The 27884-nt window shown below is 44.7% G+C and overlaps 1 protein-coding gene across 1 annotated transcript; it reads left to right on the top strand.

Moving 5' to 3' along the window:
• The first annotated feature begins 94 nt into the window (after positions 1–94).
• CCM2L (CCM2 like scaffold protein) lies at positions 95–26138 on the top strand. The gene is made up of 10 exons (XM_001363786.4): positions 95–427; positions 4557–4724; positions 12491–12574; positions 12812–12995; positions 14810–15357; positions 15897–16032; positions 20674–20737; positions 23793–23922; positions 24501–24639; positions 25280–26138. Exons 1-10 carry the CDS (start codon positions 239–241, stop codon positions 25591–25593), a joined length of 1956 nt encoding a protein of 651 aa, XP_001363823.2. The 5' UTR covers positions 95–238; the 3' UTR covers positions 25594–26138.
• Positions 26139–27884: the final 1746 nt, after the last annotated feature.

The raw sequence follows: 27884 nt of genomic DNA, 5'->3' as shown, positions 1-27884 counted from the left end.
GGGTAGGGCCTAGGCACTAGGGAGCCAAGGAGGCTCATCACAATGTCTCCAAAATCAAGCACAGGACAGAGGAATAAAGTGTGGCTACACAGCACTTAGAAGGTGTACATTGCCAGCCCTGATTATCTCCTCTTTGCCTTATGAGAGAGTGGCTCCCATATCTTTCCCCTTATTCTCTGTTATTCCCCAGCTCTCCCGAAGAGGGACTGCCACCCCACTCAGGACTCCTTCCCCTGGCATGAGGTCCCCAGGACCTCTTCTCACTCTAGTCCAGTGCTTCTTATCAGGCCAGGAGGGGCAGGAATTCCTGGCCAGCTTGGTGGAGTTTCCGAAGCAGGAAATACAACAAAGAAAATTCTCAGTCAGTGGAGAGGTGGGGCTTGGGGGGGTACACACCATGGAGTTCGAAGGGAAGAAAGGGAGAAAGGTATGTTTGGAGCTATTGCTTGGGAATGGGCTCCAGGGCCCAGAAAATGGGGGATTCTGAGGTGGGGGGAGTGAGAGGTAGAAAAGATGCTTCTGGAGGAGTAAAACCAATGTTAGGGCCTCTCTTATCAAGGGATGAAATCCTGTCATCTTTTCCTGCTCCCTGAGAGAGATAGACTGATCACAGAACTTAGAGATGAAAGGGAACGAAGATGCCAACCTCTTCTGTTCCTTCTTTCTTGCTTGTGCTTTCTTTTTAAAAAACACTCCAGGACCTCCCTCCCTCCCTTCCTTCCTTCCTTCCTCCCTCCCTCCTTCCCTTCCTCTTTCTTTCTTTCTTTCTTTCTTTCTTTCTTTCTTTCTTTCTTTCTTTCTTTCTTTCTTTCTTTCTTTCTTTCTTTCTTTCTTTCTTTCTTTCTTTCTTTCTTTCTTTCTTTCTTTCTTTCTTTCTTTCTTTCTTTCTTTCTTTCTTTCTTTCTTTCTTTCTTTCTTTCTTTCTTTCTTTCTTTCTTTCTTTCTTTTTCTTTCTTTCTTTCTTATAAAATCCCTTACCTTCTGTCTTAGAATCAGTACTGTGTATTGTTCCCAAGGCAGAAGAATGGCAAGGGCTAGGCAATGGGGGTCAAGTGACTTGCCTGGGGTCACACAACTAGGAAGTGTCTGAGGCCAAAATTGAACCCAGAACCTCCCATCTCTAGACCTGGCTCCCAATTTACTGAACCACCCAGCTGCCCCCAAACTCCAGGATTTCTTAACATTTTTGTGTATTAAAGACCCCTTTGACAAGTCTGGTGAAGCCTATAAAATCCCTTCTCAAAATGTTGTCTTTAAGGGCATTAAGTAAAATATGTAGGATTCCAAGGAAACCAATTACATTGAAATAAAGATGTAATTTTTTTCCTCAACTAAATTTACTATGAGGATGGGAAGAGAACTAAGGAGTCCTGTTCTGGTCCAATTCCCTCATTTTACAGATGAAGAAAGAAAGCCTTGAGCAAAAAGCGTCCTTGAACCTAGTGTTAACACAATTAAAAAGAGAGGAAAGCTGTAACAATAACTCGAACAAAGGCACAAGCTTCTCTTCCTCTTCAAGGCTGCCTCTAGCTAGCTTAAAAAACCAAAGGGACCCTTATGCGGCAGAGGTGACTTAATAAGAGGGAGAGCCCGGTGAGACATCATTCATTGTGTGGTGCAGAAAAGCATTTTGGGGGAGTCTGGATTTTCCATGTGTCTCTGTTCCCCTGAGCTGTGTTCTACTGTGTCCCTCCGGAGAGCTTGTGGGGAAGGTGAGCCATATGTAGACTATAGTATTAGAGTTTCTTAAGTCCCTCTCTCGTACACTGCCTTTTGTCTTCTTTATTTTCTTACTTTTAAACCCTTATCTTCCATCTTAGAATCACTACTGTGTATTAGTTCTAAGGCAGAAGAGTGGTAAAGGCTAGGCAATGGGGGGGTTAAGGGATGCCCAGGGTCACCCAAATAGGAAGTGTTTGAGGTCATATTTGAACCCAGGACCTCCCGTCTATAGGTCTGACTCTCTATCCACTGAGACATCCAGCTGCCTCCATATTTTGCTTTCTTGTTAAGTGTAAGCCTTTCAGTAAGGGTTTTTGGTTTAGGAACCTGACCCAGAAACCTATGTAGACTAATTTCTTTTTCTAACCTGATTACAGGCAACCCAGAGGTAGTCTGGGGTTCTTGCCAGACTTACTGGCAGATCAATTGCCCTGCCTTTCTGAGTGTGCTAATACTTAAGAGTGCAACATCCTAAATTTACTGTCGTCAGTCACTCTCAGCAGCTCTTGTTCCCTGGATCTTTTCCAAAGAAAAGGCAAATAGGCAGACCCCAAACTTTCTTCCATCCCATTGCTCTCAATGGCTCTAGACTCTGGACCATGCCCCCAGGACCAAATAGATAAAGAGACAGATTGATCCTGCCTGCCACCCCAAACTTGTCCCTAGTCTTCTTAGCAGACCCTGCTTTGGGGGGCTTCCTGTTTATCTAAAACACCCTTCCCAAATCTCTCTCTATCTCTCTGTCTCTCTTCCTCTCTGTGTCTCTGTGTGTGTCTCTGCCTCTATGTCTCTTTTTCTATGGCGTTGCCTTTCTCTCTGTCTCTCTCTGGATCCTTCTCTCTGTTTCTCTCTGTCTCCGTCTCTCTGCTTGTCTGTCTGTCTATCTGTCTGTCTCTCTCTCTGTCTTTCTCTCTCTCTGTCTTTGTCTCCCTCTCTCTCTGTCTCCCTCTCTGTCTCTGTCTCTCTCTCTGTCTCCCTCTCTGTCTCCCTCTCTGTCTGTCTCTCTCTCTGTCTCTGTCTCTCTCTGTCTCTGTTTCTCTCTCTCTCTGTCTCTCTCCCTCTCTCTTTCTTTCTCTCTCTCTCTGTCTCCCTCTCTCTGTCTCTGTCTGTCTGTCTGTCTGTCTCTCTCTCTATCTTTGTCTCCCTCTCTCTCTGTCTCCCTCTCTCTGTCTCTCTCTCTCTCTGTCTCTCTGTCTTTGTCTCCCTCTCTCTCTCTGTCTCTGTCTCTCTCTCTAACCCTTATCTTCTAACTCAGAATCCATATTAAGTATCAGTTCAAAGGCAGAAGAGTGGTAAAGGCTGGGCAATGGGGGTTAAGTGGCTTACCCTGGGTCACACAGCTAGGAGGTATCTGAGGCCAGATTTGAACGCAGAGCGTCATGTCTCCAAGTCTTGTATTCTTTCCACTGAGCCGCCAAGTTGTCCCCCAAATCTCATTTTGAGGCTCAGTCCTGGTGACTCTCTTTTTGGATTGAGGTTAAAGTGGCCCTCTGAGGTCTCTGCCTGTTTCTGTGTATCCATCTGGGCCTTCAGGCAGTGAGGTGTAATGAATAGAATGCTGGACTCAGAGCCTAGAGCACCTGGGTTCAAATTTCATTTCCAGCATTTATTAGCCATAGAACCATGTGTAGGTCACTTCATCTCTCAAGGCCTCAATTTCTCATCTGTAATATGGAGATAATACCCATAGAATCTAATTTGCATGGTAGATTTGAAGCTTAGATAAAATAATTCATGTTAAGAACTATGTCAATGGCAGTTATTATTACCTGTCCACTAAGTCACATGGTAGATAGAATGCCAGACCTGGAGTCAAGAAGACCCACCTTCCTGAGTTCAAATCTGGCCTCAGACACCAGTTGTGACCCTGGACAAGTCACTTAACCTTGTTGGCCTCAGTTTTCTCATCTGTAAAATGAGCAGAGAAGGAAATGACAAACCACTACTGTGTCTTTGCCAAGAAAAGCCCCAGAGGGGTCACAACTGGTCAGATATGACTGAACAAGATTCCTTCCCGCTCTAAATGTGTGAACCTCTGAGCTAATTCAAACAGAAGATGCACACATCCACACTCTTTCACAGCCAGTCATCCACACTCATACGCCCTGTAAAGTATAACTGAACACTCAGAGACCCGGCTATGCATTCACACAGCCTCTGCTTGCACGTCATGTCCCAGGAGCACATGCTAGCAAATGTTTAACAACCATTAGGATGATTCAAAGGTTTCCAAAAAGGACAGAATTGAGCAAGACCAAGGGTGTGCTGGAGCCATCTTGGGGCTTCTGAGCTGATTGCTAAAGTTTCAGTGTGGGGGCTTGATTCTAAGAAGGAAAGGAAGGGTTTGAAAAATAAAATAGATTAGATCTATTGGTACTTTTCATTCTTCTCCTATTTCCCCCTTATATCCTTCTCCTTTTCCCTTCCCAATAAACTATCTATTTTTAAAAAACCTTTACCTTCTCTCTTAGAATCAACACTGTGTATTGGTTCCAAGGAAGAAGAATGGTAAGGGCTAGGCAATGGGGGTTAAGGGACTTTCCCAGGGTCACACAGCTGGGATGTGTCTGAAGTCACATTTGAACCCATGCCCAGCTCTCTATCCACTGAGGTACCTGGTTGCCCCCACACTGAAAATTTAACCATCAGCTCAGAAGTCCCAAGATGCCTCCAGTACACCCTTGACCTTGCCCCAATTCTGTCCTTACTGGGAATCCCCAAATCATAGGAAGTTTAAGAGCACATCCACAGAACAGGGGAGGCCTACCTAAACCATTGGGCTTTGGGCTTTGTGAACCCTTCCCAGGTTTCTCTCCCTATCCTTGCCTCCCTAGGGTTTTGTATCTCCTATCCGTCGGCTGGTATTCCCTAAGACAGGACGTCGGTCAGTTGGGAGAAGTCCTGTGAGCCGGAGGCCCCTCCACTCCGTGCCCCTCTATCCCCCAGACTACCTCATTGACCCCCAAATTCTACTGTGTGACTATCTGGAAAAGGAAGTAAAGGTAAGGATTGAGGAAGAAAATCTCCTGGGAGGAGCCATGAACAAGAAATTGGTGATGGGGCAATTTAAGAGCAGAGATGGAGAGCTGGAAGGAACCTCATCAAAATCTCATCATTTTCCAGAGGAGGAAACTGAGGCCTAGAGAGGCTGAATAATTAGCTCAATATCCCTGAGGCAGTAAATGGTAGAGTTGGTGGCTGGACTTCCAAAACTGACTCCAGATGTTAATCCTTTCCATTCTCCCATCTTATTTACTTTGTCCCTCTTCTACAAAAAAGTCCTGCTGTCTCTCCTCCACCCACCCACAAGGAGAGAGAGACAGTGTGGTATAGTGGAAAGAGCTTTTCTCTAGGAATCAGGAGATTTTGATCCCTGATCCATCTTGGCTGTGTGACCTCAAACATGTCCTTTTCCCTCTTGGTTTCCATTCCCTCCTTTGAAACATGGAGATACAAGAGGATTCCTGAGGTTTCTTCCTGCTCTAACATCAGAGGGTTGACTGGAAAACTTCTAACTTCCATCCCTTCCAGCTCTAAATGTGTGATTCTAGAGTCGTATTCAAACATAGAAGATGCACACATTCATGCTTACTCTTGACAGCCAACAAGAACATGGCTAAAAATGGTTGAGGTTTTTGCCCTAATCAGTCAGTGAGTAAACATTTATTAGGTACTTACTATGTGCCAGGCACTGCGCTACACACTAGGGATACAGATACAAATAAAAATAAAGACAACCCTTGCCCTCGAGGAGCTTATAGTTTAATGCAATGTCCTCAGTAGTGGACACATGCTGAATTTAACCAGTCTTACTCTCTAGTTCATAGGTTTACTACTGATAATAGTTTATAATAATATATATAATAATATTTAATAGTTTATAATAAATAAACATTTACCATGTTTTTTTGTTTAAAAAACTTTTACCTTCTGTCTTAAAATTGATATTAAGTATCAGGTCTAAGGCAGAGGAACAGTAAGGACTAGGCAATTAGGGTTAAGTGACTTGCCCAGGGTCACAGAGCTAGGAAATATCTGAGGCCAGATTTGAAAAAAAATTTCATTGGCAAGAAATTGGGGACAGGGACAATTTAGGAACAGAGATGGAGAGCTGGAAGGAACCTTCGATCTCACTGAGCTCAACCCCTTCATTTTCCAGAGGAGGTCTTCCCAGCTCCAGTCCTGGCTCTCAATCCACTGAGCCACTTAGCTGTCCTTTATATAGTGCTTTAAGGTATTACAGGGTCAAGAGAGTGAGTGTCTGTGCTCGATGACCTTCTAGAATATGAGATCCTGGAGCCAGAGATGTTTGAGGGCCCCCAGAACAGACTGGGAGAGTGCATTGCTCGGTGGGAGAGCTTAGGAATGAAGTTCTTTGTCCCTTGATATTTTAGATGGCCCCTATTTGTACACAGTTGTTTGAATGTTTTCTCCCTGGTCAGACTGAGTTCCACGAGAGCAGGGATTGTCTTTTGTCTTTCTTGGAATCCCCAAGCACTTAGCACAGTGCCTGGCACAGAGCAGACACTTACTTAATCAATGGTTATGGATTGCCTAATGTACCCCAATACCCCCCAATAGCCATCTTCTCTCCCCTCAAGGTTTGGTCCACAGCCAGGATGGCTGACTCTAGCTGGCCAGTTAGGTGAATTCCTGGTCACTGAAGTTAACAGACCAGTCTGGAGACCAGAATATTTGAGTCTTAGCTCACCCCTAACTTAAGGGATGACCTTGACCCCTGGACCTCTGTTTCTTCAACTGGAAAATGGAAGGAACAATATCGTACGTGTGTATGTGCGTGTGTGCATGCATGTGCGTGTGTATGTCCTGCCCCCCTTTGTGACTCTAAGCTCTAGGAGGGAAGGAACCACATCTTATCTAAACTTTGCAGTTCTCCCACCTTTTAGCAGAATGTTCTACCCAGAACGTTCTGGGATTTTGAGCTGGAAGGAATCTGAGCAGCCATTTCTTCTAAACCCCATAGTTTGTAAATGGGACTGAGTCCCCACAAGTTAAGGGATTTATTCAAGGGAGGTATTACCAGAGTTAGGGCTCAGGTCTGGTCCTCTGAGTCCAAACCCAAGGGTCTTTACACACACACAAAAAAAATCCTCAATTTTGTGAATAGATGTCCCTTCCTATTTCACAGGGGTGTTGTAAAGAATGAAAATTTCTAGCTGTGTGACCCTGGGCAAGTTACTTGACCCCCACTGCCTAGCCTTTATCACTCTTCTCTCTTAGAACCAATACACAGTATTGATCTAAGATGGGAGGTGAGGGTTTTTATAAAAATAAATAAACCAGAGAATGAAAATGTTTCTGAAGAGTGTAAAATGCTTTGAGAATGTAAAAGATAGGAGGAAGAAGAGTCAGTATGGTACAGGGAAAAGGGCACTGGATTTGGAATGGGTTCTTGATTTAAATCCCAATATGCTATGTCAACATGTCAAACAGCATTTATTATGTACCTACTATGTGCTCTGTGCTACACACTGGGGAAACAAAGAAAAGCAAAAACAGTCCCAGTCCTTGAGGAGCTGAGTCTAACAGGAAAGGAAAGAAAGGAAATGAGTGGGTGTTTATTAAGTACCTACTGTGTGCCAGGCTCTATGCTAAGCAATCCTCACCACAACCCTGGGAGGTAGGTGCTATTATGATCCCTATTTTACAGAGGAGAAACTGAAGCAGAGAGAAGTTAAGTAACTAAACTAAGGTCACACAGCTGGTAAGTATCTGAGACCAGATTTGAATTCAGCTCTTCCTATTCCAGGTCCAGTGCTTCCCAGGGATGTTGTGAGGATCAACTGAGATAATATCTGAGTTGTGTTTTGTTTTTTTTAACCTTTACCTTCTGATTTAGAATCAACACCAAATATCAGTTCCAAGGCAGAAGAGAGGTAAGGGCTAGACAATGGGGGTTAAGTGACTTACCCAGGGTCACATGGCTAGAAAGTGTCTGAGGCTAGATTCAGATAATCTTTGCAACCCTCTTAGAGCAGCACCTGGCACACAACAGGTGCTTAATAAAGGTTTGTTTCCTTCCCTCCTCTTCCACCTAGCTGCCTCTAGGTGCCTCCTGGGGGAAAACAACATGCAAGCAATTACATGCAAATCAGATGTATATGCATACATATATATTATAAATTGGAGCTCATTGTAGAGGGAAGGCATTGGCATTAAGGGTAATAGGAGACTTCTTCCACAAGGTGGGATTTTAGCTGAAACCTGAAGGAAGCCAGAGAAGCCAGGAGGCGAGATTAGAAGGAAGAACATTCCTGGTAGGGGGCACAGTCAGGAGAAATGCAGAGGACAGAGATGGTGAATCCTGTTACAGGAACAGCAAGGAGGCATGCAGGGAGGAGTGAGATGTCAGCAAACTGGAAAAGTAAGAAGGGATCAGGCTACGAAGGGCTGTAAAGTCCAAACTGGGTTTTAAGGTGAGCCTGGAGCTAATAGGGAACCACTGGAATTTACTGAAAAGGATTAAACGGTTTATTGAGGCGGCTGGGAATCACAGTGGATAGAGCTCTGGATCCAAAGTCAGGAATACCTTAGTTCAAATACTAGCTGTGTTACCCTGAGCAAGTCACTTCTCTGATACCTGCCTCAGTTTCCTCATCTGTAAAACTGGGATAATAATACTACCTACTTTCCAGGGTTGTCATAGGAATAAAATGACATAATATTTGTAAAGTATTTTGCCAACCTTAAAACATTATATACATTAGTTATTATTATTATTATTATTATTAGTGAGGGGGTGGTATGTATTTGACACGGTCAGAGCTGGGCCTTGGGAAGATTAATTTGATAGCTGAGTGGAGGCAAGACTGAAGAAAGAAGAGACCTAAAACAGGAAGATCAAGCAGCAGACTATTGCAATAGTCTGACAGACATGAAGTGATGAGGGTTTGCCCCAGGATGGTGGCCATGTTAGAGCAAAGAAGGGGGCATATACAAAGGTCACTAGAGAGGTGAGAGTGACAGAACTTGGCTATGGATTGGATGTGATGGAGATGAAAGAGGGAGGAGGGGAGGGGGGGATAGAGAAAGAGAGAGAAGGAGAGAGGGAGAGAGATGGAGAGAGAGAGAGAGAGAGAGAGAGAGAGAGAGAGAGAGAGAGAGAGAGAGAGAGAGAGAGAGAGAGAGAGAGAGAGAGGGAGGGAGGGAGGAAGAGAGAGAGAGGAAGAGAGAGAGAGAGAGAGAGAGCACGTAAAGAATCAGGGATGCCACCTAGGTTGTAAGTCTAGGTTATGTAAGTCACATAACTGGGAGGGTGGTGGTACTCTCAAGAGAGACAGGTTTGTGGAAGAAAAGAATGAGTTCTATTTTGGACATTGTGAGTTTGCAATGTCAAATAGGCAGTTATAGATATGAGACCTGCATATAAGGATAGAGGTTGGATAAAATGATCTGGGAATTCTCTGGATAGAGATGGTAAAGCTGATAATCACCAAGATCACCAAGAGAAATGTATAGAAAGGTTCAAGACAGAGCCTTGGGGATACATCCACCATTAGTAAGTTTGAACTGCAAGGAGATCCAGAAATGAATAACATATCCTGTATGACCCTGGGCAAGTCACTGCCCCTCCCTGCTCCTCTTCTTTTTATCTGTAAAACTGGGTTAATTATAGAATTATTCTTGTCCTTGTTACCTTACAGAATTGTGGTGAGGGAAGTACTCCACAAAACTAGGGAAGTGCATAAAACTCAAGGGGAGAGAAATTTGGACCTTTGATTTCATCAGTATGAGAAAACTTCTGGTGCGGAATATAGATAAAGAATTAAAGGGGGCCTTAATGGTCATATGACTCATTTTACAGATGAGGAAACTAAGGCACAGAGAAATTAAAATTATTTACCCAAGGTCATATACAGAGTAGGTCCTATTGAAGAGCCAGGATTAGAACCCGAGACATCTGATTCCAGCCCCAGCACTCTGTTCATAATATCATGCCTCCTCTCTGAGGCAATCCTTTCTTTGGTGTATATAATTTAAAAAAAAACTTACTTTCTGTCCTAGTATTAACTCCAAGACAGAAGGGCAAGGGCTAGGCAAATGAAGTTAAATGACTTGCCCAGGTTCACACAGCTAGGAGGTATCTGAAGCCAGATTTGAATCCAGGTCCTCCCAATTCTAGGTCTGGCATTCTCTTCAATGAGCTACCTCACTGCCCCTAAATAGTCTTAATGAATTATCTAAGGCACTAGGAGGTGGTGAATTCTGGTATATATCAGAGGCAGAACTTGAATCCTCATTTTCCAGACTGAAAAGCATGTCTTTTATCCATTGTTCATAAGACCATCAATCTAGAGCTGGGAGGGACCTCAGAATCCATCTAGTCCCACCCATTTATTTATTTAATTTCTTTAAATTCTTACTTTCTATCCTAGTATTAACTCTAAGACAAAAGGACAAGGCAAAGGGGGTTAAGTGATTTACCCAGGGTCATATAGCTAGGAAGTATCTGAGGTCACATTTGAACCCAGGTCTTCCCAACTCTAGGCCTGGTATTCTATCCACTGTGATACCTAGTTATCCCATCACCACCACCACTTATGTCACAGAAGAAAATGAGGCCCATAAAAGTTTAGTGGCTCTCTCTTGCCTCCCTGTCCCCTTGTCTCAAACCCCCCAAACTGCAGCTTTGATATGATGGAAAGGACATTGGATTTGAGGTGAAAAGACCTAGGTTCGGATTCTGGTTCTGCTTATTAGTTTTGTGACCTTGGCCATGACACTTCTTTTTTACTCTTCTGTAAAATGGAGATAATATTTCTACTACAAAGGATTGCTGTGATCACTTTATAGACCTTAAAGGATGACATAATGGGAGGCATGATTCTTTTTATTATCAGTGCCCAAAAGGTACGGGTTCCCCCTCTATCATGTTCACTACTCCATCCCCCGAGAGACATCACACAGTATAGTGGAGAGTGCTGGATCTGGAATCAGGAAGAATGGAATTTAAAACCCAACTCTGACTCATACTAGTCATGTGATCCTGGCTAAGTCATTTAAATGCTCTGAGCCTCTGCTTTCTCCTCTGTAAAATAAGGGGGTGTGATTAGAAAGTCTCTAGAGGCACCTGATAGCTCAGTGGATAGAACATTGGGTCTAGAATCAGGAAGACCTGAGTTCAAATATGACTTCAAATGTTATTAGCTATGTGAACCTAGGCAAGATATTTAATCTCTAAATTCCTCAGTTTCTTCAACTGTAAAATGGAGATTATAATATTTCTCACTTATATACCACCTATTCTCTCAGCACTCTACAATGATCATCTCATTTGATCCTTACAACAATCCTAGAAGGCAAGTGTTGTTATTATCTCCATTTTACAGATGAGGAAACTGAGGCAAAAAGCTTTGTAGTGACTTGCTCATGGCCACACAGGGAGTGTCTGATGCCAATTTGAGTTCTAGTCTTCCTTACTCTGGTAACAATGTTCTAACCACTGCACCACCTAGATGTCAAATAATAATAGTTGCAACAAACTCACATAATTCTTGTTTTTATTATCAAAAGAGATTCAAAAGAAATATTTGTAAAGGCTTTTTGCCCAGTGCCTGGCACAGAGTAGGTGTGATATACAGATATACAGATAGATGGATAGATAGATAGATAGATAGATAGATAGATAGATAGATAGATAGACCAATAGACAGATAGACAGACATAGATATAGACAGACAGATGATAAATATAGATAGATAGACAGACAGATAGATAGATAAGCAGATCAATAGTCAGACAGACTGATAGATGATATAGATACACAGATAGACAGATCAATAGACAGACAGACAGCTAGATACAGATAGTCAGGTAGACTAAAAAGATAGACAGACAAATAGATAGACATACAGATAGACAGATAGTTAGATACAGGTAGACAGACAGATGATAGACAGATAGATAATAGAGATAGATATACAGAAAGACAGAAGACAGACAGATAGATTAATAGATAGAGAGATAAGACAGACAAACAGATTGATAGATAGATTTGAAAAAAATTATTTAATTAATTAATTTAGAATATTTTTCCATGGTTACAAGAATCATGTTCTTTGCTTCCCCTCCATCCACCCTCCTCCTGTAGCCAACGCACAATTCTGCTGGGTTTTACATGTGTCATTGATCAAGACCTATTTCTATATTATTGATATTTGCACTAGAGTGATCATTTAGTCTGTGTCCCCAACCACATTCCCGTCAAATGGTGATCAAGCAGTTGTTTTTCTTCTGTATTTTTACTCCCACAGTTTTTCCTCTGAATGTGTTCAGTGTTCTTTCTCTTAAACCCCTCCAGGTTATTCAGGATCACTGCACTGACACTAATGGAGAAGTCCATTACATTCGATTGTACCACAGTGTATCAGTCTCTGTGTACAATGTTCTCCTGGTTCTGTTCCTCTCACTCTGCATTAATTCCTGGAAGTTGTTCCAGTTCACATGGAATTCCTCCAGTTCATTATTCCTTTTAGCACAATAGTATTCCATCAGACAGATAGATGATAGCGATAGACAGACAGATAGATAACAGAGATAGACAGATAGACAGAGATAGATCAATAGACAAATAGATAGCTAGATAGATAAATAGATGCTTATTCTCTTCCCTTCTAAAAGGTTCTTCCAGCTCTAAATCTAAGATCCTTTTCTTTGGGGGAACCTGTCTCAACTCAATGGAAGGGAGAAAAAGCTGGAAACCCAGGTTCCCAGTGCCCCCAGTGACTTATCTGGGCTTCCTGTTAAGTTTCTAGGTCATTTAACTTGGGTCACCTCCTCCCTGAACCCCTCCAGCCGGGACGAGCTCCTGCAGCTGTTGGACACCGCACGGGTGAGGAGAGCAGAAGGTAGGAGTGGGGCGGGTGGGCAGGGCGGGCATAGCACTGTCCTCATCCCATCCCACCACCTGTTTCCTCTTGTGGAGCTTCTCGGCAGGTTATAAGGCGGATATGAGCAAGGGCGGGCTATGGATGTGCGGGTGTTGGGTGGGGAAGGGCTAGTGGGCTTGGCTGCTACCGCCCCAAGAGCAACTCGCTCCTTGGCCCTCTTCTCGGCTCTGGTCCCACAGCAGCTGAAGGAGCTGCCCCTGAAGAGCACCCCGGAGCAGGACAGTATCCTGAGCCTGTCAGCAAGATGCCTGCTCCTCACGTGGCGGGACAACGAGGAGCTGATCCTGCGCATCCCCACGCATGAGATCGCGGCCGCTTCCTACCTGCAGGACGATGCGCTCCACCTAGTCGTGCTCAAGACAGGTGAGATCCGAGGCGCGACGGGACCAAATGGGGAGACTGGTCCTGGGGCGGGGCCAAGAAAGACCCTATGAGACATCTGGGGGTGAAGGCCGTGAGGTTGGGAGGCAGCCAGGGGGACCAGTCGAAATATTCTGGAGGCCAGACCCAAGTCATTCTTTCAAAGATTCTTTATCTGGCCTCACGGTAGCCCCTCACCGGAAGTGCCCCCTAGGACTATCAATCGATCAGCCTACAAACATTTATTAAACTCCTCTTTGTGCCAGGCCGGGTGTAAGACTCAGAGCGTGATACAAATAGAAACTTCCCTGCTGTCTCAGGGAGCTTAGATTCTACCAGGAGAAAGCAAGGACCTTACTGGTCATGGGGCCCAACTCCCTTGTTTTATTAATGGTAGAGCCTGCTGGTGACACAGTGAGAAGAGCTCTTGGACTAGAGTCGGAAGACTTCTGGACTTTAACACTTACTGGCTGAGTGATTTGGGACAAGGCACTTAATCTCTCTTTGCCTCAGTTGCTTCAACTGTAAAATGGGGATAATAGTAGCACCTATCTCTCAGAATTGTTTTGAGGATCAAATGAGATATTTGTAAAAAGCCTATTGCTTGGCAAATAGTAGGATCTATACAAATGCCCCTCCCTGAGGAAACTGAAACCTAGGAGGGATTTTACTTGCCCAATATCACACAGCCAGTGATTGTCAGTCAGGATTTGAAATTTGGTTTTCAGATTCCTTAATCTCAATGTGTAGCTCTGCCCTGCCTTTCACACTCTTATCACAGAGAGGAGAGCAGCGGGATGCCTTGTCCAGGAATGATACAATAGTTATCCTTTCTTCAAAGCACTTTATTCACTAGAGCCCTTCCTTTGAAGTCGAGAGTATAGGAATTATTAATCCCATTTTGCTGAGGAGGAAACCTAGGATGACAGACATTTGCAGTCCTAGAGAACATAGAGCTATAAGGGACCTTAAATGTGCTCTAGTCCTGTCCTTATGTTATTCTGATAGAAAGGGAGACTTAGTAGCACAACTGGATTCTAACATAGGACAGCTAGTCCAAAACTGAATGATCTTTCCGTTACATGGGTTACCGAGCTGATAAGAGACAGATCTGCCTTCTTTATTCATTGGGTGATATTGAAAAAGAGCAGTTAGGTGATGCAGTAGATAGAGCAGCGGGCCTGAAGTCAGGAAGACTCCTCTTCCTGGGTTCAAATCCAGCCTTAGATACTTATCAGCTGTGTGACCCTATGCAAGTCCCTTAACTCTGTTGACCTCACCCTTCTCCTCTGTAAAATGAGCTGGAGAAGGAAATGACAAGTCTTCCCAATAAGATCAGAAGTGAAGCAAGGATGCCCATTATCATCACTATTATTTAATATTGTATTAAAAACTCTAGCTCTAGCCATAAGAAAATTTTTTTTAAATTGAAGGAATTAAAGGAAATGGCAAACCACTCCAATGTCTTTGCCAAGAAAACTCCAAATGGAGTTGGCCGTGACTGAAATAATTGAACAACAGAAAGGGCAAAAATATTGAGAAGCTGTGGGATAGAGTAGTGCCTTTGGAATCACAAAACTCTTGCTGTGCCATTTGTTACTTGTGTGACTTTGGATAAGTCACCGATCTTCTCAGGACCCATCTTAGAGAGAATATGTCCCATGACCCAGGTGTCCCGACTCTCCATGCAGAAACTTTCCCGTTATCCCATACTTCCTCTCTGTGTGAAGGGAAGAGAAAGTAACAATGAGATGAATGGCAACTCCTGCCCTACCCCTTAGTCTTAGGCATGTGGTCATTCTTTCATCCTCTCCCAGGCCTGGGTGTGGATCCAGTGCCCGCTGGCCTGGATGTGTGCCCCAGTGGCAGGCGGGAGCCTGGGGTGGCTGGCATGACCCCTGAGAAGCGGTCAACAGGCAGCGGTCCTGAACCCAGACCACCTTCCAGTGGTGTGGAGCGACGCCACACCATCTGCAGCTTAGACTGGAGGATGGCCTGGGGAGGCACCGAAGGCCGGGCCACCAGCGGCGGAGGAGGCAGCTTGGAGCGAAAGCAAGGAGCTGGTGAAAAGAATGCCATGGGCCAGGCCTTTGGGAGCTGGGAGCGGAGACAGACCTTCAGTGGCAGCTGGGAGCGACGTCGAGGGGGTAAACCTGGGGGCAGCTGGGAGCGGAGACAGGGGAGCAAACCTGGAGGAAGCTGGGAACTTCGGCAAGGGGGCAAGCCCGGGGGCAGCTGGGAACGCCGCCAGACCTTCAGCGGAGGCAGCTGGGAACGCCGACAACCTGGCCTCAACCCCCTGGACCCCCAGGATCCCAGCCCTGATGCCTACTGCAACCTCATTATCCTAGCAGTTGCCAATAGGGTGAGTTGGCCCCTCAGCCAAGGAGAATGAACCTAATAGAAGAAAGGAATGTGGCCTGAAGGTTCCCATCCTCATGGAACTCAGTCTACCTTCTATAATACTGTGTAATGGTTCCAAGGCAGAAGAGCAGTAAGGGCTAGGCAAAGTGACACACAGCTAGGAAGTGTCTGAGGCCAGATTTGAACCCAGGACCTCAAGTCTCTAGGCCTGACTCTATCCACTGAGCCTCAATAGATGTTTTCCAAAGAGCATGGAATTTAGAGTTGTAAGAGACCTTAGAGTAACCACAAAGGCCAACTAGCTCATTTAACAAATAGGGAAACCAAGGCTCAGGGAGGGGAAATAATTTGTTTAAAAGCAAATTGGAGAGAGAACTAGGTCTAGACCCTGGTCCCCTGAATCTCTGGTTCAGGGATCTCTTCTCAGCACCACCCTGTCCCTCACTTTGCAGGCTGCCCAGTCCTCACCTTTCCTCCCCATGCCCTTTATAAGCCAGTGCTGTTCTCAGACTGCTAACATCTCCTCTCCGTTGTGGTCAGGATGCAGCAGAAGAATCGTGTGCCCTCATCTGCCAGGTTTTCCAGATCATCTATGGAGACCAGACCATTGAGTGTGTGGATCGGGCTGGCTACCACTACACCTCCACCCCTGAACGGCCCTGGCTCATCAGCCGCAGTGAGTCCTGGGATAGAGGCAGCATCCCCTCAGGGCCACCCACCTCACACTTGTCCCCAAAACAAGACAAAATGAACCGAAAGATCAGAGAAGTTAGAGCTGGAAGAGACTTCAGAGATCAGCCAACCCAGGCCCTTTATTATTATTCCTTAAAAAAACACACACACACACACACAAACTCTTACCTTCTGTCTAAGAATTGATAAAAAAAAAAATGGGTGCCAAGGCAGAAGAGCAGTAAGGGCTAGGCAACTGGACTTAAATGACTTACCCAGGGTCACACAGCTGGGAAGTATCCGAAGTTCCAGATTGGAACCTAGGACCTCTAGTCTTTCAGGCCTGGCTCTCTACCCATGAGCTTCCCCAGGCATCCTTATTTTTTTCCCAATAGATTTTATTTTATTTTTATTATAATGTAAAACCCACTTCCAGATGGGTCAATGTTGTTAGAGCAAACTCATACAAAACCAGAACCCCCAAATATAATCGTAAGAACACTGATGGGAAAGATAGGGTGCTTTGATCCGTATCCATCCAACTCCAACAAGTCTTTCTCTGGAGGTAGACAGCATTCCCCATCATAATTCTTTCAGAATTGTCCTGGATCATCCCTTTGCCGAGAGTAGCCAAGGATTTCCAGCAGAGCCCCCTTATTTTTTTAAATAGAAACTGCAGCTTAGACAGATTAAGCAACTAGTTTCAGGTCACACAGCTAGTAAGCCTCAAGTGAGATTTGAAACCAGCTGCTCCTGATTCAAAGACCAGCACACTGTTCACTACCCAGAATGCTCCTCAGTTTGGGCAGCTTGGCAGTGCAGAGGACAGAGTGCCATGCCTGGAATCAGGAAGATCTGAGCTCAAATCCAGCCTTAGACACTTCCTGGCTGTGTGACCCTGGGAAGGTCATTTAACCCCATTCACCTCAGTTTCCTTATCTGTCAAAAGAGCTGGAGAAGAAATGTCAAAATACTCCAGCATCTTTGCCAAGAAAATCCTAAATGGGGTGAGACATGAGTGAAAATGATTGAACAACAAAAATGTATGAAACCCTGTTCAATGTCTGGATCAGTCAACAATAAGATATAGTCTCTTTGCCCCACAGAGATCCCAGTCTAGTAGGATGATAGATGTACAATGGTACAACAGCTGCTTTATAAAGTACTTTCTTCACAATGTCTGCAAGAAAGATGGGATCAGCTGGTCAGTTGGCATCCCATGAATATCAGGCAGCAGAGTTTGAACTTTAACTGGGAAGTAATAGGGGGCAGTGGAATGATTAGATCTCTATTTGCAGATGAAAAACAGGTTCAGAAATGGGAAGTGAGTCACTTAACTTAACTGGTGCGTAGGGGCTTAATAAATAACTTTGGATTGATTATTAGTTGTAAAGAAGTAGATTATAAACTCATAGAATTTTGAAGAAAAGGGCCATAGAGAGGTGTCATGACTAGAATGCTGGGCCTGGAGTCAGGAAGATTTAAGTTCAAATCCAGCCTCATACATTTACTGGCTATATGACCCCACATAAGTCATTTAGTTCCTGTTTGCCTCAGTTTTTTCATCTGTAAGATGGGGGCAATAATACCTTCCTCACAGAGTTGTTGTATGGATCAAATGAATAATTTTATTTGCATTAGAGTGATCATTTAGAGTCTACATCCCCAATCATATCCCCATCAACCTATATGATCAAGCAGTTGTTTTTCTTTTGCATTTCTGCTCCCACAGTTCTTTCTCTGGATGTGGATAGTGTTCTTTCTCATAAGTCCCTCAGAATTGTTCTGGATCATTGCATTGCTGCTAGTGGAGAAGTCTCTTACATTCAATTGTGCCACAGTGTATCAGTCTCTGTGTACAATGTTCTCCTGGTTCTGCTCCTCTCACTCTGCATCAATTCCTAGAGGTCCTTCCAGTTCACATGGAATTCCTCCAGTTCATTATTCCTCAAATGAATAATTTTAAATCAATTAACACAGTGCTTTGCACATAGTGGGTACTTAACAAATTCTCATTTTCTTCCTTCAATCTAACTTCTTCATTTCTAGATGAGGGAACTAAGACCCAGAAAGTTTAAGGAATTTACTAAGGTCACACATTTAACTGAGCCAGGACTGGGACCTGAGTCTTCTGATTGCAAATCCAATTCCCTTCTCTCTATACTGTAGACTTCAGATGCCATATGAGGAAAAACTTGACTGACAGAGCAACCTTGAATGCTTGCTAATGCATCCTCCCTCATGGGAGAAGTTTAAGTAGAGACTGGATGACTGTGGGGTATATGGTAGAGAGGATGTATATTCTGATACCAGTTGGATCAAACAGCTCTGTAGACTCTTCCAACTCTCTGATGCTAGGATTTTACGACTCAGACCCTTGACTTCTGATTCCAAGTCCAGTGGCTTCCCATTACACCTGAATGTCTCTCCAATAATAAGTATCCCAGAGGGGTATGAACAACATACTATAAGATTAGGTGAGAAAGAGATTAATTCCATCTTTGGAAAGTGGGGCGACAACGGGGCTTCATGGAAGTCAAAGCATTTGATCTGGGCCTTGAGGCAAAGAAAGGATTTCAGCAGGCAGAGATGAAGAGATGGGACAGAGAATGGGCATTCCTAGAGTAGGAGACTGAGCAAAAGTCCCTTCCTCTATGCTCCACAGTTAGCTGTCCCTCCAGATTCCTCTCTTCTGTTCTTTGTGAAAATTCTGGGCTAATATCTGGCAAAGCAAGAAGTATTTTTTGATGAGTTGTCCTGGTGTGCTAGCCCTGCCCTAGGCACAGTAGGGGGAAACTGAAATAGAAGTGGACAAATGAGTCATGCAATTTGGTTAGACTCCACCTGTCTCTCCAGCTTTTTTCCCACTCAACTCAGCCAGAAGTTTGATTACTTTATATATGCAAGGGTTGAAGAAGTCGGAAAGAGGCAGATCTAGGTAAAGGAGAATGGAGCTAGAATCTGAGGAACCAGAGGGCCTGGTCCTGAGGGACTCCAGACAATTAGCTAATCAAATAGTCTTTATTGAGTACCTTCCTCCTGTGTGTCCAGCCCTGTCCTCTTTCCTGGGAGGCATCCAAGAAAAGAGAAAATATATCTGCTTCCTGCTTCAGCACAGAGATCAAGACTGGAGTTCTAGGCTTTTGGACCTAAAAGAGGTGACAGAGGTTTTCAGATCAGTCTGCCACTCTTTGAAAGAACCTCTTTTATGTTATCCTTGAGTAAGTGTTATCCAGTCAGTTTGAATTCTTCCAGTTTCAGGCAGCTAACTGGGGTTCATATCTCATGTCTGCTGCTTGTTGCTCATGTAAGAGTCCTTAACCTCCCTGGACCTCTGTTTCTTCACTTCTAACTTGAACTTTGAACTAGATGGCTATAGATATGAGCCTACCAATTAAGGCAAGTTTTCCTTATATCAGCTCTAAATCTGCTTCATTGTGATTTCCACTGACTGGTTCTAACTGACCTCTGAGACCATCCAGAACAAGTCTTAAGACCTGTGATGGCTTTCAAGATATTTTTTTAAATTTGAAAAATTTTATTTAATTAATTGATTTCTAAATATTTTTCCATGGTTACAAGAATCATGTTCTTTCCCTCCCTTCCCTCCACCTCCCTCCTGTAGCTGATGTGCAATTCCACTGGGTTTTACATGTGTCATTGAACAAGACCTATTTTCATATTATTGATAATTTCACCAAGGTGATCATTTAGAGTCTACATCCCCAATCATACCCCCTCAACCTATATGATCAAGCAGTTGTTTTTCTTCTGCATTTCTGCTCCCACAGTTCTTTCTCTGGATGTGGATTGTGTTCTTTCTCATAAGTCCCTCAGAATTGTCCTGGATCATTGCATTGCTGCTAGTAGAGAAGTCCATTACATTCAATTGTACCACAATGTGTCAGTCTCTGTGTACAATGTTCTCCTGGTTCTGCTCCTCTCACTCTGCATCACTTCCTGGAGGTTGTTCCAGTCTCCATGGAACTTCTCCACTTTATTATTCCTTTGAGCACAATAGTATTCCATCACCAACATATACCACAATTTGTTCAGCCATTCCCCAATTGATGGGCATCCCCTCATTTTCCAGTTTTTGGCCACCACAAAGAGCGCAGCTATGAATATTTTTGTACAAGTCTTTTTGTCCATTATCTCTTTGGGGTACAAACCCAGCAGTGCTATGGCTGGATCGAGATGAGTTTTCTTGACTCCAGGCTCAGCACTCTATCCACTGGGCCACCTAGCTTCTCCAGGGTAAACACCTTACATCCATTAGTTATCCTTTATATATTATTGCTTTGAAAAGAAGTCTAGTATAGTACAAAAAGCTTTTTTGGAGGCAGAGGGTCTGAATTCAAATCCTGTATATGACATTTACTAGTTACATGATTCCTGGTTTCCTTCTCTGTATAAAGGTGGTAATATTTTTACTACCTAACCCACTGGATTGATTTTTTATCTTCTCTGGAAAATGTTTTGTAAACCTTTAATTGCCAGAGAAACATGACCTTTTGTTAAGGGACAAGGCATTTCATGAGTGGTTTCTGGGATACTTCTGGAGATGGGGACAGTGGAAGAAAACTGACCCCAGGAAATGATGGAATCCTGCCTTGACTTCTAATTGACTTCTGTCCTATCTTAGGTGAGAGCTGCCGCACAGATGGGACCTATGGCTATGATGCTGACTTTAGTTGCTGCAGTTCTTTGTAGGTACCACCTTCCCCCAGAGCCATCCTCCCTCTCCCCTTCTCCCAGCCAATCCCTATCCCTTTCTCCATGCCCCCTAGCATTTACCTCAGATAATTTATTTTTCAATCCTTACCTTCCACCTTCAAATTAATACTGGGTATTAGTTCCAAGGCAGAAGAGTGGTAAGGGCTAGGCAATGGGGGTTAAGTGACTTACCCAGGGCCACACAGCTGGGAAGTGTCTGAGGCTAAATTTGAACCCAAGACCTCCTGTATCTAAGCCTGGCTCTCAATCCACTGAGCCACCCAGCTGCCCCCACCTCAGACACTTTTGGTTGTTCCTTGGGGAAAGTCTTCACCACTGTCTGGCAGGAGTGGTGTCCCTGACTGAGGCCCTACTATGTGCTAACTGGTTCTCGGCACTGTGGGCAACACTGAGGAACTAAAGATGTTCACCCATCTAACAGGCTTCAACTCACTGAGCCAGAAAAAATGGTTAAAGTACAAGCTAAACACAGACTCAATGAATAGAATATTGGAAGGGACCTTAGAACACAGGTCAAAGATCACAGATCAGTGCTAGCAAGGATTTTCGAAGTCATCCTGTCCAGTGCTCTCAGTTGATCAATAAGGAAACAGACCTAGAGAGAGGAAGGAAACTGCCCAAAGCCACACAGATCACAGGTCTGAGAGCTTGAAAAGACCTTCTCAATTGTAGTAAATAGAAGAGAAGAGAGGGACTTTGATCATTGGTTTTTTTTTAAACCCATACTTTCTTCCTACAGCCAGGAAATTTTTGAGGTCAGATTTGAACCCAGGACCTCCTGTCTCTAGGCCTGACTGAATCCACTGTGCCACCTACTTGCCCCTCTATCATCTTGTAATATGAAGAAGATCTGGCTTTTAGATCTAAATATTCCTGACCCCAAATGCAGCATCTTCTACTACGTCACAAAGCAAGCACAAGTTACATAGGGTCATCTCACAAATTATCCACACCAATGAAAAGGCATCACAGCACAGCAATGGAAAGTGGTGGTCCTGGGGCACACAGTTCTTTTGCTCTTAAGATCAGGGTCCTTTCTGTTACACCAGATATTCCTCTAATCGGTGAATATTTTTTACTGTTGTTATTCAGTCATTTTCAGTCATGTCTGACTCTTCATGACCTCATGCTGGGTTTTCTTGGCGTGGTTTGCCATTCCTTCTACAACTCATTACAGATGAGAGAACTGAGGCATGTAGGGTTAAGTGACTTACCCAGGGTCATACAACTAGTAAGTGTCTAAGAACAGATTTAAACTCAAGAAGATGAGTCTTCTTAACTCCACATCTGGTACTCTATCTATTGTACCACGTAGTGGCCCTTGAATTTTTTTTTAGCCCTATATGTAATTGAGAAGTCATTTCAAATTGCCCTTGGTGTAAGTGACGTGCTTATGATCATTCGCTGTGTCTGAAAGTGATCTCCCTTTCCTGATCCTGGGTTAAAGATGAGATTGCATCTGGGGAATAAACCCTGATCAGTCATGTATGCTGTGGTTTCCTCAACTATAAAATGAGAGTTAGAATGGATCGACTCCAGCATTCTTCAAAGCTCTCATTCTATGATCCCAGGATTGCCCCAATAATATCTCTCCCCCTCTGGCAGCATTCAATCATATATATCGAAGATTAATTGGATCCTCTATCTTCAACATTGCCACTGTCACCATCAACCAGGGGTCTGCTACTAAACATTTAACAAATGGGCTCTCAGAAAAAACCTGTACATACACACATTTATGCATTTTAACACGTTCTTAAGCTGAGACAATCAACAAAACAATAAATCAAGCCTTGATTCATAGCATTTGCAGATTTCTGAGGTGTAAATACTCACACTGAAAATGTAACACTGCTTCTGGGCTCCAGAGTATTCCTGTCATCAATGCTTCATGTGTGTGTGTGTGTGTGTGTGTGTGTGTGTGTGTGTGTGTGTGTTTGGGTAGAGGGGGAAGAGAAGAGAGGTGTGCCTCAGGCTGGAAGCCTGGGATGAAGTCACAAAGCTGAGCCCCTTCTCAGGTCATTTGGACTTTATTCGTTAAATATTCCAAAAGTATTAAACACCTGCTCTGGGAAGAGCCTGGGGAAAGAGGCAAAGTCTGGTTAAGATTCATGCTATTCCTGCCTCAGTGGAGCTCATAGTCCACAGGAGGTATCTGATCCTGCTCTTCTAGGACATTAATTAAATTCCAAGAACCTTCATTCTAGTGCCTTCCCTCTGTTGATTATTTCCAGTTTCTCCTGTATTTTGTATGTTTGTACAGAGTTGTTGGCATTTTGTCTCTCCCATTAGACTCTGTACTCCTTGGTAATAGAGGTTGTCTTTTGCCTTGCTCTGTATCCCCAGCACTTAGCATAAAGCCTGGCACATAGTAGGTGCTTATTCAATGTTTTGGGGCAACTAGTTGACGTAGTGGATAGAATGCAGGACCTGGAGGCAGGAAGACTCATCTTCCCAAGTTCAAATCTGGCCTCAGAGCCTTACTAGATAGGTGACCCTGAGCAAGTTACTTAATCTCTGTTTGCCTCAGTTTCCTCGTCTCCAAAATGAACTGGAGAAGGAAATGGCAAACCACTCCAGTATCCGTGATAAAAAAAAAAACAAATGGGATATAGACTCTAAATGATCACCTTAGTACAATTATTATCAATAATATGGAAATAGATCTTGATCGATGACACATGTAAAACCCAGTGGAATTGGGTGTCGGCTATGGGAAGAGGTTGGGGGAGGGAAAGAACAAGAATCTTGTAACTATGGGAAAATATTCTAAATTAATTAATTAAATAAATAAAAATTTCCAAAACTTAAAAAAAAAAAACCAAATGGGGGAACAGAGAGTCAGACACAATTGAAAAACAACTATAAAAAACAAATGTTTATTGACTGACTGACCTGGCAGACCCTGGGGAGCTACACAATGTCACTCACCAGGGCTGAAGGGACCAAGGCAGAGGGGAAGGCTGGGAGCGAGGGGTAGCCCAGTGGAAGGAGTCAGGGCATTCATGATCTCTCTCTGTCTTCCAGTAATGGCTCCCATGATACCTTTGAAGCCTATTATAGCGGGACATCCACACCCTCCTTCCAGGGGTCTCACTGCAGTGAAAGTGATGGCAGCAGCCTGGGTCTGGAGCAGTTACAGGATTATATGGTGACGGTAAGACCCCGACAGTGTCCATGCCACTCTCCCAAGCCCTGAAGATTATCCCAGCTCTGCCCTCTTCCCGGAGCCTCTGCATTCTCCAGCAGCACCCCTGCTCCTCCTCCCCAGGCACCACTCTGCGACTCTGCCTAGCTCATCGGCTCTCTCCTCCACCCACATACCCACATCCTGCTGGGCCTGTTCATTCCCACCTGGCCCTTTCCCTCCCTGGGGGCCTACATCTTCCCCTGTCTCCCAAGACCCTGCTCACCTGCCACTCTTCTTCCATTCCCCATCAGTGAAGTCCTTTAAGGAGAAGAAGAAAGACGACCACAAAGATACGAGTCCCTAGAGCTGGGTCCTCTCCTGGGCTTTAAACCTCTCCCCATTCTCTAGAAGCGAGCAGAGAAGGGGTGCGCGAGGCCATGGTCCCCAAAACTGAGCGCAGAGACAGTGTCTCCTGGGTTGCACGCGGCCTCACCCCCAACGGTCACGCTGGCCATATGCTTTGCCAAATCTTGTGGAATGTGGGGCTCCTGGCGGGCAGCTCCTCTGTCTTCTGCCTGGTCCCACTTCCTGGCTCTTCCCTACAGTTACGGAACAAGCTGTCACCACCGGAGATCCAGCAGTTTGCTCTGCTGCTGAGAGAATATAGGCTGGGGCTGTCTGTGCAGGAATACTGTGGACATCTTCTTCGGCTTTATGGGGACAAGAGAAAGTTCCTTCTCCTGGGTGAGCAGTCTCTAGCCCCTCCTCCCATTTTTTCTAAGCAGTAGAAGTCATTTAATCCTGGTAGCCTCAGTCTCCTCATCTGTAAAATGAGCTGGAGAAGTAAATGGCAACCCACTCCAGTATCTCTGCCAAGAAAACCCCAAATAGGGTTACAAAAGGTTGGGCATAACTGAAGTGACTGAACAGATTCTTTTATTTATAAAATGAGATAGCAGACTAAGGCATCTTCCATTTTTAAATCTATAATTCCCATTTATTCCCTTTTCTAAGGAGCTAGATGGAGCTGAAAATACCAGCTCTGACTATTCAGAGGCTCACACTGGGATTCCTGGGTCCCTCTCCTACCTTGGCTGGGAAGTACGGAAAAAGAAACATGTGTGACCCTGGACAAGTCACTTAACCCCCCATTGCCTAGCCTTTACCACTCTTCTGCCTTAGAACCAATGCACAGTATTGATTCTAAGGTGGAAGGTGAGGATTTAAAAACAGAGAGACATAGAGTGAGAGAGAGACAGAGAGAGAGGGACAGACAGAGAGGGACAGACAGAGACAGAGAGAGGGAGGAGAGGGGGAGGGAGGGAGAGACAGACAGACAGACTTTGGAGATAAGAGACCAACCACCTGCCTCTCGGCCCTACAGGAATGCGGCCCTTTATCCCGGATCAGGACATCGGCTACTTTGAAGGCTTCCTGGAGGGTGTGGGCATCCGAGAAGGTGGCATCCTCACTGACAGCTTTGGCCGCATCAAACGCAGCATGAGCTCCACATCAGCCTCCGCTGTACGAGGCTATGACAGTCGGGCTCCCCGCCCAGAGGCCGAAGCTTTCAATCGCATTCTCACTGGCATCACCCATGACATCGAGGCCCTGGCACAGGAGGGAGAGGATGAGGGCAGCGGGGGTGACGGGGAGGGCCAGGAGAGAACAGAGGAAGGAGAGGACAACTACCTCTGAGAATCATTCCCCTGAAACATGCTTATGCTGGGGGCTGTACAGAGGGTATGCATGGTGTAGCTATGACAAAAGGAAGGGCAGCTGAGGGTAGAGAACTAGAACAAGAACAAGAGACAGGAGGTCCTGGGTTCAAATTTGGCCTCAGACACTTCCTAGCTGTGTGACCCTGGGCAAGTCACTTAACCCCAATTTCTTAGCCCTCACTGTTCTTCTGTCTCAGAATACTTAGTATTGATTCTAAAATGAAAGGTAAGGGGGAGAGAGGGAGAGAGAGAGACAGAGAGAGAGAGAGAGAGAGAGAGAGACAGACAGACAGAGAGACAGAGAGAGACAGACAGACAGACAGAGAGAGAGAGAGACAGACAGAGAGAGAGACAGAGAGAGAGACAGAGAGAGAGAGAGAGAAAGAGAGAGAGAGACAAACAGAGAGACAGACAGAGAGAGAGAGAGAGATTAGTGATAACAGACCAACCCCATGCCTCTTGGACCTACAGGGTTGCAGCCCTTTGTCCCACAAAAAGAAATAAAAGTGTTTGCTTTTGGAATATGGGGTAAAGAGTCCTGGAAGGTTTTCACTATTAGCTTTGATATGGTATAACGGAAAGATCATCAAACTTGGAGTCAGGGGGCCTGGGTTTGAATTTTCTACATAATAACCTCAGGCAAGTAACTTCACCCCTCTGGGCCTCTTTTTTCTTATCTATAAAATGGAAGACTGGGACAAGGCTCAGGGGTTCTTAACCAGAGGTCCATGGACAGGTCCACAAATAGATTTTAGGAAGATCCATGAACTTGGGTAGAAAAAGAAATGGTATCTTTATTTTTATTAACCTTTCATTTCCTTTGTTATCCTCTGGATTTTGTTTTATGCATTTAAAAACATTATCCCAGGGGCAGTTGGGTAGCTCAGTGGATTGAGGGCCAGGCCTAGAGACGGGGAAGTCCTGAGTTCAAATGTGACCTCAGATACTTCCCAGCTGTGTGACCCTGGGCAAGTCACTTGACCCCCTTGCCTAGCCCTTAACCCTCTTCTGCCTTGGAACTAGTCATAGTATTGAGTCCAAGACGGAAGGTAAGGGTTTAAAAAAATAAAAGAAAAACGGTTTATGATTTTCACCAGGCTGACAAAGGGGTCCAAGATTCACAAAATGGTTAGGAATTCCTGGGATAGATTAGCTCTAAGGTGCTATTCAACTCTAAATGTTATGGTCTGTACACACAGAGAAGACAGATGCTTAATGGAAAGCACTGAAAAATATTCCTAGAATCCAAAGAAAAGGCTGAGGGTGGAGGGAGGAAAGGGGAAGGGGGTTTGCAAGAGAACAAGGGCCTTCATAAAGTAGATCTGGGGCTAATTTTTGAGGAGGTGGAGGCGGCAAATGCCTCAGGGGGCTCCTGAATCCAGCCCTCCCAGAGGAAGAGGAACAAGGTGACTGGGAGGAAAACTAGGTGCCCACCCAGCTCTGTCCCACTTGAGGGCTGCAGTGCCTCTGCAGTACTTGGTCCTGCCAGCAGGGGGTGCATGGCTCTGATCCTTAGTCATGGTTTAGTAACTACCTCCCATGGGTTCTGAGCAGCCCAGCCCCATAATGACCCCTTTGGGAGGGGCACTTCTTAAGCAAACCCTCTTAGCTCCCAGCTTGAATTGGCTTTGGTGCTCCAAGAAGGCATTCCCAAGAGGGGGAAAAGAGGGATGGTACCCCTTCCCGGCATCCTGGACAAGAACAAGGTGGGTCTTGGCTGTTCAGCTGTAGCTGACTCTTCATGATCCCATTTGGAGTTTTCTTGGCAAAGATGCTACAGTGGTTTGCCTTTTCCTTCTCCAGCTCATTTTACAAATGAGGAAACTGAGGCAAACAGGGTTAAGTGTCATGCCCAGGGTTGTATAGCTAGTAAGTCTGGGTTTGGATTTGAATTCAGGTTTTCCTGTCTCTAGGCTCAACCACTTTTTCCACTACACGATCTATCTTCCCTAGCTGTCAAGGCTAGAGGAAGTATCCATAAAATACTCCGTGGGCAGGGCCAGACTATAAATAGGGCCTTAGACAACCCTCTTCAAATCCTCACCAATTTCCAATGGGAAGATGTACTATGGATAATCCTACAGGATTCAAAGGATCCAGGATTTCATCAATGGGGGTGTCTTTTCCCCTGATATAAACCCCAATTCTTTCAGACCTTTGGATGTGGGTTCAGGAGATGCTGTGGCCCAAAGAACCACCCCTCTGGTGGCCAGTCTTCAGGTAGTGAGACTGAGTTTAGCAAATGCATCTCAGAGCCTGATGCCTCCC

The sequence above is a fragment of the Monodelphis domestica genome, chromosome 1, assembly GCF_027887165.1.
Source record: "Monodelphis domestica isolate mMonDom1 chromosome 1, mMonDom1.pri, whole genome shotgun sequence".
Lineage (NCBI taxonomy): Eukaryota > Metazoa > Chordata > Mammalia > Didelphimorphia > Didelphidae > Monodelphis > Monodelphis domestica.
This window is presented reverse-complemented; position numbering and strand designations above follow the sequence as displayed.

Coding starts and splice junctions, on each gene's coding strand:
- CCM2L (XM_001363786.4), top strand. CDS start 239: ATGAGGTCCCCAGGACCTCTTCTCACTCTAGTCCAGTGCTTCTTATCA. Junction 428..4,556: donor AAGGGAAGAAAGGGAGAAAG/GTATGTTTGGAG, acceptor TTGCCTCCCTAG/GGTTTTGTATCTCCTATCCG. Junction 15,358..15,896: donor TCCTAGCAGTTGCCAATAGG/GTGAGTTGGCCC, acceptor CGTTGTGGTCAG/GATGCAGCAGAAGAATCGTG.